This window comes from Clarias gariepinus, chromosome 19 (assembly GCF_024256425.1).
Source record: "Clarias gariepinus isolate MV-2021 ecotype Netherlands chromosome 19, CGAR_prim_01v2, whole genome shotgun sequence".
Classification (NCBI taxonomy): Eukaryota; Metazoa; Chordata; class Actinopteri; order Siluriformes; family Clariidae; genus Clarias; species Clarias gariepinus.
Window position 1 is genome coordinate 18,697,855 of NC_071118.1, and position 12,401 is coordinate 18,710,255.

A 12,401-nucleotide genomic window follows, 5' to 3' on the forward strand; every position below is an offset into this window, starting at 1 on the left:
TGATGATGATTTCTTCAGATTAGTTGTGTGTAAAGATGCATTTCAAGATGATGGTATACCATGTTTCTGACACTCGTATTACACAAATGATATCCTCAATTACATTTTTGACCGCTCTGAATCTGATGTGCATTGCATTTTTATGTAGTTTATATAGGGCTGGGCGATTAATCGAAAAGTAATCGAAATCGACATTCAGAATCTATAATCGTTCAAATTTTTCCAGGTCGATTATTTCGATTACTTTCCCTTTACAAATAATACCGCGTGTGGAGTCACGTGACCCCGCTCCGTTACGTTACTCCGCCGACATGTCGAGCATGGAGATCTTAAACACTGAGACAACTGAGCAACAAAAGCAGCTTGTACCATAGAAAAATGCAGTCTCCGTTATTTGGACACATTTTGGCTTCAGTAAGGATGACATCGAACAAAATGAAGTCAGATGTAGATACTGTAGAAAAACTGTTTCGACACCCAAAGGTAACACTACCAATTTGTTTCAACACATAAAGCACAATCACGTTACTGAATATGAACAGTGCATGGCTCAAAAAAAAACAAAAGAGACCGACAAGCGCCCAGCAACAAGTGCCTCCGCAAAGCAGATGTCGATAACACAAGTACCAAATATAACAAATTCACAAACACCACAGTATGAGAAGAGTTCAAGAAAATGGAAAAAAGAAATAACTGATGCTATTTGTTATTACATCGCATAGGATTTTTTGAGAGTTCTATTTTCATTACAACAATCTGTTGTTTACATTGATACATTGCACATTAAAATATTTGTTTACAGAAGATGCAAGAAATTCACTGTTTAAAATATTATTTTTTAGGATATACAAGTTATTTTATTTAGAAGAGATACTGCTTATTTTCTACTTTTAATAAGAAAAACATTGAAAATAATTTATTTTGTTTCCAAAAGTGCAAGTTATTTATTTTTAATTTTTTATAAGAACAAAGTGACTGTTTATTTTAGGCAATGTGTGCTTTAATTTCAGTTGTTCAACATTGATGTTCAATAAATAATCATAGATAGTAGATAGTGTGTATTTCCTTCAATTATTTTTAAATCAAGTAATGCACCCTTCATTAAAAAAATCTCTCACTTGTAATATGTGAGCATATTTATTGTACAAAACTTGTCAGTAAACTATGAGGGCAAGAATTATTATTTTTTAAATAATCGTTCATTAATCGTAATCGAGTTAAAATGTTCAATTAATCAAGGTTTTGATTTTAGGACAAATCGCCCAGCCCTAAGTTTATACAAATATGCATGATGAACTGCTGCTCATCTATCCTGTTTCAATGGTTGTGGGTAATTGATAAGGTTTGTCAGAGCAGAACACTCTACTTATATATTCTTTGTCTGGACTCAGACAAGGACAGATATTTTTTGTCATCATAGTTCTGACCTAAGGCAAATAATTTGTCTTTTTTTTTTCCACAACCACAGAAAAGTTCATCAGTTAAAAAAGTACATCAGTTAACTGAAGTAGCAGGTAGCTTCTCTCTTAAACAAACACGTTGGAAGGCCATTTCTGTGGTTGTGGAATTTTTTTTTTTTTTTAATTGTCAAATTATTGGCCTGCATCAAGAAAAAGAAACCAACTACAGATATTACTGGAATCAACTAAGCTGAAATTATTGGAATTAGGTCAGAACTATACAGTGCATTATAAAACCTGGAGGAATAGTGCTAAACCATTACTGCTTCGAAGAAATATGGTTTGAAAAAAATGTCATGAATGAGCACGAACAGAGATTACCTACACACTTCTTGAGAGAATTTGCAGAATTGGGACTAAACTATTTGTTAGTTAGACTAACCAGGAAAAAAGGCTTCAGTTTGCTAGAAAGCATAAAGATTGGACAATGAAGTCAGTGTTGCAGACCTTCTCGCTAAATCTGGCGGCTTTCTTAACCCTCTTGGCCAATTTGGTGTGATTGTTGTGATTGGAGACTTCTCAGAACTTTTAGAGACTGATGTGAAAGCACGCATCAGTCTGCAGTTTCATTCAAGATTTAAAGGTGCCTTATTGGCATGACAAATATTTACATTTGTATTGCCAAAGCTTAGAGATAAGGTTGACAAGAAAATTTGAGAGTAAAAAAAAAAGGTATAGAAAGAGTAACAATAAGACAGTCCTGTTTCAGGGGTCTACAGACAATTCCTTTGACTTCATGCTTGGTTTGTGCTCTGACATGAACTGTCAACTGTGTGACCTTATATAGACAGGGGTGTGCCTTTTCAAATCATGTCCAATCAACTAAATTTATCACAGGTGGACTCATCTCAAGGATGATGGGGAAACAGGATGCGCCTGAGCTCAGTTTTGCAAAGGCTGTAAATACTTTTGTACATGTGCTTTCTCAAAATTCTTATTATAAATTTGCAAAAATCTTAAGTAACCATTTTTATGTTGTCATTATGGGGAGTTATGTGTAGAATTTTGAGAAAAAAATGAATTGAATCCATTTCAGGATTAGCCTGACATGAAAAAGTGATGCGCTGTGAATACTTTCCAGATTTATAATATGAGCTGGGATTTGAACACAACCTTCTGTGCACTAGCAGAAGACCTGAAATATACTAAAACTACCATGTTAAAGCACTACTGAAAGTTAAGCAAACAGTTTAAAGTCAAAAGCAGTCTCATTAGTGTACTCCGGAAATCAGTTGCTTGGTTGCTACTATAATTAAGTAATAATGGCCAGTGCTCCAAAAAGAAGGATCATTTATTGTCTGAAACACCATGTGAAAAAATTTACATTAAACTTCATGGTAATACTAAAGAAACCCCACACAGTTTAGCTAACATGCAAACTTAGAAGAGCACAGAAAAAAAGATAATTGTTGGTTACTTTTATTCATGCTTTTGTGTTGGGTGTTTTCCCACTTTGTGAATCTATTTTTTTAGACATTTAGTTGAAATGTAAACACTACAAGATTAACATGATTCAAATTGCTCTAACATGCTTTTATCCACAATTAACCATTTTTTTGGTGAACTATTAAAAGCATACCTAGAGTAGGTTGGGTAACAATGATTTAAAGCTAGCAAAGTTATCTGTGCACACATTATACTACCATCTAACGCCATTTCTTTTCATATTTGATTGTAATCATTGTACACATCATAGTACATTGTGTATTAAAACTAACAAACTTCAGAACCGTTTGTATTGTAGTCATGAAACAAATTTCTTTGGTTTAGTTGGACTTCAATAAATAGCGTTGTGCACAAATTATTTCTTAATATGGAATTATTTATTTATATAGTGCAACAAGAATTGTACAGAACCCTGAAGTGTAGTGTTTGTTCAAGTCATTATTTTGTATTTGTCATGCTTGTTGTTATGTACATCAATGTTCTATTCATAGAATACCCACCACACATTAACAGAAGTCTACATTGCAAGTGGTAGTGAAAAAAGTTTCCAAACAAGTAGTTGGCTTGTTCACATTTATTCCCCTTGTTTAGAAACTGACCACAATGGGCATGCTGTTCTAATGGATTTTTTTACTGCAAAAGTGTAACCCCCAAAGCAGGACTACAAAAATAAATAAATCAAAAGAAAAAAAAACACTACAATTTCATCCACGGCACAGAGAAAAAAAAAACAATAAGCCCACCTTAAAGTAATATAGTCAGTTAAAAATAAGATTTGGTTGCTATGCAAGATTTAGGGCATTCCATGGATAAAACAATGACTTAAAGATTAGAATTACTGGTTTAAAAAATGGCATCATTGCCCTTTTTGTCTTCAAAATTAAGAGCATTAAGTCAGCTATTAAAAAACTATAAATAGTATGTAGTACCCATTTACCTTTCACATGTCTACAATGCTGCTACTTGTTTTGGTATAATTTGGGGAGGCCTGACATTTTGCATACATATTACTACATATTAGTTTTACAAATAATAATAATAAAATTCTGAATGTACTTCCACCTCCAACATGCATAATTTGAAGAAATTACCAATCTGATATCATGATATCCAGGTGTCAATTAGATTTTTTTCAGAATTAGTTATAATTTTAAATAAACTTAGCAAATCTTTTTTTTATTCTAAAATTCTCCTACTACACAGGGATTCTGTGTTGCCTACCAAAGTGTAAACAGCAGGCAGCACATGTACGATAAAGGATTTTCTGCTGGTGTATATGGCTAATCAACTGAAGACAGGTTAAAACAGTTAAACCTGGATTTGAAGAAATTTATTTACTTTAGGAATATGTTTGACCTCACAACATGCTGACTTCAACCAAGAGTTTTAATGCTGGTTTGTATAAAGTATGAGTAAAGGAGGTTGTCAGCTGGCCGGGTCCTAATTGGGGTATGATAATAGGCCCAGCCTTCAGTAAGTGTTTTTGTTTCTAAAATGAAACTCACTTTCATTAATTCTGCTGCAACCATCAATTTCCTATTCTGCTTAATAGTTCTGGCCTCTTCCTAAGGCACAGTTGTTGTTTTTTCTGTACATTCAAGATGGTACATGTAATGGGCTGCAACTGAACATCACTAAAAATTCTATGTTCTAAAAGTATACTAATGCGCTAGCATTCTTTGCTACATTTTAACAGGGTTTATTTTCAAAACATAGGAAGTTCAGAAGATGTGCTGCAACTCCGCCATCTTTCAACATGACAAGACTCAGGACTAAAATTTTAATTAGCTAGAAGGCTATGTTTAATAACACTGATGATTTTGCCATTTTGCTTAGTTCCATGTTTATATAAAAGAGTGAACAGCTTTATGCAACCTAGCAAAAGCATAAGCCTCATTATTATGTTGCTCACAGGTTCCCAGTCCTCATCCCGGAGTTCCTACATGCTGTCCTGATTATTTTGGTATTTATAATGGCATTAACACCACTTCCACTTGGACGTATTGGAGCAGCAATACACACTAAATTACAAAGGCTAAAATACAAAGGCCAAGTGGTACTCCAGAATCATGTGTGGGGACATGTGATCTAGTGAGCTAGTTTTATGCGCTGTATCCATATACAATGTCTTGTCCCTTTAAGTACTGATGTCAAAATCACAGTTTCACTAGTTCCATTAAACACCAGATTCTTGTTTAAAACAAACAATTGATGCATTCTGTCTGGTTGCTGACAGAAACAAACAAAATACACATTAATCTTCCATATTGAACTTGACATTCCCAGTCCAAATTATTTATAAATAGCATACAGGGGAAATCCTATTCTAGTCTCAGTCTTAATCTACAAATGGAGGATTAAGGTGAAAAAATATCACCTGCCACAAGGCCTTATAGCTGCAGTTAGCGATTGTGTAAATATGAATGTAAAAGAGAACTGAACATCAGTCTATATCATGCATTCTGGTTTTCTGTTCCGATGGCTGTGTAGGAGGTTGGTTTAGTGTCTGAATCATATAGTTCATATAAATAAAAAGGAAAATCAAACTTCACTGCAGAAAGACTAATCACAACCAAAGTACCCCTGCAGGAGAAAAATAAATTCCCATACCAGAGAATATACAACATGGAAGCATAAGAGACCATAGATCCCAAGTCTGATCAGGAAGCAAGAAATCTAACATAAATAAAAATTAAAACACAAGTTTTATAAGAATCTCCCAGACACAAAGATGGAGTGAGGGATAGGAGAGGTAGTAGAACAAGAGGTAACAAGAAGAGAAGTCACGGAGCAGAGCCATCTGTCGTGCCTGCGAGTTTTTCTTCGTCAGCTTGTTTCTGGTGTTGCAGCCGAGCGTAGCTAACTGCATCCCCCCTTAACAAGAGAAAATGGAGACAAGGACACAGAGGAAGACATAGACAGACACATTGGGATAAGTTAGTGGATAAGTCAGTGTATTAGAAAAGGAAAAGTCTGGAGTCAGTCAAAAATAATATCTTTTGGTAAGCAAATTATGATGTGTGAAAAAATTATTTAGGTTGATCATGAGACAAAAAAGGACAGGAAATATGTGAATATTTATACTCTCATACATATAGCATATTCACAATCGAATGTTAAACAGAATTATTGTGCTGTAAATGTATAAATTCTGTTTATATATATATATATATATATATATATATATATATATATATATATATATCTTACTTCTTTCCAAGAGAAGCAAGTCCATAAAGCACTCCTGTAGCAAAGGCGATAGCATTTCCAAACAGCGTGGTGATGGAAAAACTGAGAAATACGGGAAACAGCGCCATCCTGAGAGAGAACCAATAATTAGAATTAATCATCTCTAATTTTCTTCAGTGTCAAATTTCACACATTTTTTTTACCAAATTAATGCCTTATAACATGGATTTTTCTATGCTTCTATAAATCATAGCCATAATTACATCACTGGAACAATATTTGACTCATCTATAGATTAGATACATTTTTCACAATGCAAATCTATGGACGTGACTTTAATGCGCGAATGTCTTCAATCTTATCTAAAAAGGTCAAGTAGCATTAATAAACAGTTACTCATGAGTCAAAAGTTTAGGTTTAGGTGGGACAGCATCTTCCACAAACGCAATATTTAACCCAACTAATCCCAACTAAGGCCTGTATAGCATTCATTAATAATAATAAATTTCTATTTGTTTCATTACCTAATTATCTGTTAATTTCTGTGACACTAAAGCACACTCACCCACAGTAAAGCAATGCTTTCTGCCAGGGACGCATTCTGTCTGCCCGATCTGCTACGGCATTCGCAAACTCCACAAACTGACAGCAGAATGGGACTTCACAGATGAACAACACACATGCTGTCAACCTGCAAAATACACAAGCAGTGCATCAGTAAACATGCATCAAAAACTTTTCCCATAATAAATGAAATATGATCTAATGTGCAATATGCAGCATAGAAACAGAATAAAGTTTCATATATGTTTGTGTGTAAGAGAGAGTGTGTGTGTGTACGTGTGTTAGTGTGTGTGTGTGTGTGTGTGTGTGTGTGTGTGTGTGTGTGTGTGTACTCACACCATCCACACTCCTGCAGCAATATTTAAAGGGTGCACAGTCACACAGTTCCAAACCCCCATCACAGCACAAGCTAGAGAGAGAGAGAGGAAATGTAACATAATGAGTGTTAAAGCAAGACATCAAATAAAAAATTTGTTCTAGTAATTAGCCATTATTATTAACTATTTGCCACCCACCTCACTTTCCAAGTGAGTAAAAGTACACTCCTCAATCTTTTGCCTTTTGATATACATGTTTTTTTTCCACTAATAGACTATAAGCAATCTGCATTAGGCTAGATAACTGAGAGCTATTCACACAGACCAACACCAAAGACATAAAACCAATTGTACACAGAGTCCCTCTGTGTTTCTGCTGAATAAAAGAATGCTTTTAAAATGTCCTCAGCCCTCATTTTTGTGTGGGGTGTGTGTAGAATGGTTGTGTTTTGTGAGCTATGTTTATGCTATGTTTATGACTGATTATATGTTTATTATAATCCCTTGAACCACCAACAAATAAGCTACAGGGAGAGTTTTTATTCTGCTGCATATACTCTGTAACTGTGTAAACATTTCTTGTAAATTTTGTAGAATATATATGAGAAAGTAACTGGCAGTTTTGAAGATTACTTCAAGCTAAAAGTGAAGGTTGAGTTGTGTTTTTTTGTTTGTTTGTTTGTTTTTTATGACCAGCTGTACATGAGGAATTATAAATTGGTCCCAGAGCACATGTGCATACTTCTTTGTCTTGATGAGAGTGATCAGAGATCTGCAATAAAGTTGTGGAAATTTCCTGGAACTACTGGGTGAGTCTGCTGTTAAGAACTTACACTGATAGGTTCACAAAGAAAACTCATGCTCAAAAGTTAGTACCGCCTGCTTTCAATTCCATGTTTTTTGTGTAGAGACATCACAACCGTTTGATCTTAATGAGTCTCGGTATTAGACAAACTGTTTTTTCTCCATGCCATTACTATTAAGACAAAAAATAATAATTATTATTGCTTAAGCAGCAATAACTTGAAGTAACTTTTTTCTGTATGACTTTAGCAGTCTTCCCTATAGTTGTAAAGGAATTTTGACCGATTATTTTTTACAACTTCAGTTCATTTAGGTTTTTGTGCATCTGCTTATGCACAGCTCTCTTAAGGTCACAGCATAGCATTTTAACTGGGTTGAGGACATCCTATGGCACGAATAGGACATTTCGGCCCAACCGTTAGCAGTTCACGTCTGCACGTCGCCTCGAGAATACACTGGTATACAGAGGAGTTCATGGTCAACTCATCTGAGATAGACAGTGGCACATTGGAAACCTGTTTTGTGGTCCAAGTGAAGATTTCAAATAGTTTTCAAAAACAACAGTCATCATATTCTTTGGGTCAAAAAAAGAAAAGGACCATCCAAGCTGTTATCAAGGTCAGATTCAACAACCAGCATCAGTCATGGTATGGGGGCATGCTGGTGCTGGCGCCATTAATGCAGAAAAATATGTTCTGTTTGGAGCAACATATGGTGTCATCCAAACATTATCTCTTTCAGTGACATGTACTTATTTTCCAGCAGGACAACACAAGCTGCATGGCTGCTAAACAAAAAGTATGGGTGCTTCCAGCAGGACTGACACAACTGCTCCAGTTGTAAAACTGTAATTTAATGTAATAAAACAATATCACAAGAGAGAGAGGGAGAAATTGTTGTTGTGCTGAATATCAGTTCAACAGCATGATTTTAAGTGTGATATTGCTTAATTAGTTTCCAGGGTTGAATCCCAAATAGAACTAAATGAAAAGCTAGTTTGCTTTGTAGGTTATGCAATATCTTATTCCACAGACAAAGTACTGCCCTGGTCAGGAATTAAGAGTGAAATCTGGGATTCAGCCTTGTGTTAGAGCCAAGTTACTTTCGTAGCTCACATTAGCCATAAAAAAAACATTAACAGATGTGTTTTCTTGCTAAGAGTGCTTCCATGACTTGCTTTGAATGCAGATTTTGGCAGGCGGTTGCTCTCTCTCCCCCTTCCAGTACTGCGGACTGTACCGACCTACTTTCACCCATGCTGGGTACCAACAGTTAGTATAATTAAGTGTTATAAGTGTTCGAACACCTGTGATGTGGGAGTGATATTTGTAGTAAATGTCTCAGTGCTGTTACTGTCCATTATCACCACTCTTTAAATGCCTCATGTCCAATCAGATTACTAAGTCGGAAGCGAACAAATAATATTTTAATTAAAAATATATCATATCATATACTGTATAAACACATTTTTATGTTACATTTTCGGTGTATACCCAAATTCAATTTACGCATAAAATTTGAATGGTTTACAAATTCGAATCACTAAACATCATACAAAACAATATACTGTAATGAGAATAAAATGAGGACACACCTCGTGCTTTTCTTTCTTTGTCACAGGTCACAAGAGCAAATAGTATATAATAATGGTAATCGTTTTAGTAGTGGCGTTTACTTACAGATTCCACCCAGTACAGCAGCAGTCTTACACAACCACCGGTACCACCAGGACATGCCATCCCCATCAGTGGTGGCGGTGTTCTTGTTCGGTGCTGCCGCTTCCTCCGAGCTCATTTTACACCGACTAAATTATTCAGTCGCGCGCTCTCGCTTACGGATCCACCGGGAACAGAAAAATGGTGACGTTACACTTTATGCAGCTACAACGGACGACAAACGGGTTTTATTTTCACGGATCTATAAAGATCGTTGATTCTTTAAAAGCAGCAGTAGCTAATAATAGTTCTTTTTACAACAACCGATTAATGTCTAGCTTGGACAAGTCAGCACACAATCAAACGGTTATTCAGATCAGACGATTTACAATCGGATACTCGACAGATATTCTGCCGGGGTCTGTATCAGCTTCCCGATCGATGAGAATGGTCTAAAGACGGGAGGATTTGGCTGCTTGCGGCTTACTGCTTTATCGTCGGCTTAAACAGCGCATTCGTACCAAATCGACCGCGTGATAAAGTTAATTAAATGATAAAAACACACAACAACCTATCCCTGCCGCTTTGTGTCTCCACTAGGGCCTTCGCTCTCAGTAGTTTCGCTTGGTTTCACTGCTCTCTGCGTAAACAGTACCTTTAATCATACGGAGCCAGTTTAGTAGCCCATTGTTTCTTTGACTGATCACGGAGGTTCCCTCGCCTGCGTTGCTTTATGGGTGGAGCTATTCAATTGCGTCACTTAAAGGAGTCGCATATTCAAGGGCGTCAAAAATGCTTGCCGTTGCGCAGAAACCGATTTCTTCTGTACTGGTTCTAATATTGGTTATATAGACTAACCATTTACAAAGCCTTAAAAAACTCATTATAATTCATAGTTAAACTTCTCTTATATAATTCGTAAAGACAGATTCATACAACCAACATTATATTAATGCATACTTAATTAATGTGAACTACAAACAATTAAAAATTTCTTTTCAAAAATGGGAAAGAAAACAACATTTACAAGCAAAACAAACAAACACATACGAAAAAGGTTTATGAATGTATAATCGCAGTAGCCGACATGACGTAATTTCGCTGAAACTGTTACAGTAAAAGTCGGCCTTTTTGGTCTACGCAGAATTTTGTGTCATGTCCTTACATTTGTGTTCCGTTGATTTGCCATGTTCAGATAAAGAGTAGGTAATTGAGCTTTGGGGTTTTTCGCTCAGTAAAATAAATATACATAATTATAAAGAGGTAAATGAAATAACTTGATAGGTAAGTAAACAATCTTAAACATGGTATTCCTTTTGCGGTTTGTACAGGTGATAGCAATGGTTTGTTTTGAGTGTACCAATATGGCGCTAGGCTCCGCCCCCAATGCTTCAACCAAAAATGAACAGCCTCTATTATACTACTCCAGCTTTCATATAAAATGTCCATCTAATACATATGTTGATATTGTATGCATACAATTGTAATTATTGTATTTATTATTATTATTATTATTATTATTATTATTTAATAACTATCATGCCCCCCTGACATGGAATTGCCCCCCCTACATAATCACTATAAAAATGTATTACATATGTTCATGATAAAAAAAATAAAATAAAATAAACATTTAAAAAAATTACTATCAGGACTGTGTTCTGTTATTCTACATGATGAAAAGTCCTGGTTCGACTTGAACACCCCTTATAGTAACATGTAACAGGCCCGTAGCCAGCCTAGTGCAAGGGGGGGTTCTTTTTTTTGTAAAAAAGTGGACCTTTTTTCTCAGTGTTTTGTATTTGAGTATTTACTGATTTTGTATTTCATTTTGAGGATTAAATACTGCATTTTAGTGACATGTGCTGGATTAGCTTGTCTGCTGGTATCATAATGTGCATGCTTTTGATGCACCAAAAATATTTACTACAATGTTGTCACATTGCTTATCAAGATCACGTGTGACTTTTTTCACTTCAAAAACACACCCACACACAGAGTTTAAAAGTTGAAAAACCACACTAACAACAGAATACATTTAAGGAATGTTTACTGGAATATTATTAAACTACAAATTCAACTTCTCTCATCAACATGCTCTCTCATTTCTTTGTCTTTGCCTCTTCACTTTATTGAACTTATATAAAATATATTTACTATTCAACGAATTGTTATTTATATAGTCTATTCATTAGGCGAAATATAATAAAATATGTTAAATTCAACCTTTAAAATCCAGTCATATAGCATAATTCAATCTTTATTGGCATGTCGAGCATTTACAGTAGGCTATCTTTTACATTCAGAACGTAAAGTAAAGAGATCGAAATGAGGAATATAAACAAATATAAAAATATTACCAATAATTATCTAATAATAATATACAAATATTACGGGGAAAAGACGATCAGTTAATGTACTTACAAGACTGTGGGATGGATAAAAATTATTTTTTTGTGGGCTTATTTTATTTTATGTTTTATGTAACAATTATTCATGATAAACTTCATTCGAATGCTGTCTACACCGCGTATAGACACCAGACAGCATCGCCTATGGTTAATAGAATAATTTAATAAATTTACTAATTTAATAGAATAATTTATTAATTCAAAATAAAATGTTAATAAATCCTAGCATGGTCAAGCAGGTTTGTTTACGCATTGAACTCGTCGTCCTTTTTTTCTTTTTTTGATGGATTAACATTTTTAACATAATAAATTCACAGATCCATCAGATAGGCTACTGTCTGTTAATGTTTATTTAAGATGTTACAGACTTGTCATAGCCATTCAGACTGCTCAAGAAAAGGCACAAGAGAACTATTCTGTGTGTGATGTGGGGTTGACGATTAGCTACCATTTAACTAGCGTTAGCAATTTGATCTTGAGGTAGTAACAGACTTACTCTGTTTGGCAGTCTTTTTGAACATATGTTCAATATTCTGCGATAATGACGCTGCTGCC

At 35.0% G+C, this 12,401-nt stretch overlaps 1 protein-coding gene across 3 annotated transcripts; it reads right to left on the minus strand.

Annotated features, from left to right (window-relative positions):
- Positions 1–3,261: 3,261 nt before the first annotated feature.
- On the minus strand, positions 3,262–10,229 carry cacfd1 (calcium channel flower domain containing 1). 3 transcript variants are annotated; one of them, XM_053479161.1, is made up of 6 exons: positions 10,007–10,229; positions 9,460–9,610; positions 6,996–7,068; positions 6,661–6,786; positions 6,117–6,224; positions 3,262–5,780 (listed from the first exon to the last, which is right to left on the minus strand). In XM_053479161.1, the coding sequence occupies exons 2-6, from the start codon at positions 9,572–9,574 to the stop codon at positions 5,690–5,692; spliced, it is 513 nt and encodes a 170-aa protein (XP_053335136.1). In that variant the 5' UTR covers positions 9,575–9,610; positions 10,007–10,229; the 3' UTR covers positions 3,262–5,689. The 3 variants fall into 3 exon arrangements, with proteins under 3 accessions (XP_053335136.1, XP_053335135.1, XP_053335134.1); XM_053479160.1 differs by having other exon boundaries at positions 10,091–10,196; XM_053479159.1 differs by having other exon boundaries at positions 9,460–10,205.
- Positions 10,230–12,401: the final 2,172 nt, after the last annotated feature.

Bases quoted from the DNA above. Each gene is read 5' to 3' on its own strand.
- cacfd1 (XM_053479161.1), bottom strand. From the start codon at position 9,574: ATGAGCTCGGAGGAAGCGGCAGCACCGAACAAGAACACCGCCACCACT. The intron at 7,069-9,459 runs GTAAGTAAACGC...CTCTCTCTCTAG, and splicing joins TGCTGTACTGGGTGGAATCT to CTTGTGCTGTGATGGGGGTT. The intron at 6,225-6,660 runs GTGAGTGTGCTT...GTTCTCTCTCAG, and splicing joins AAAGCATTGCTTTACTGTGG to GATGGCGCTGTTTCCCGTAT.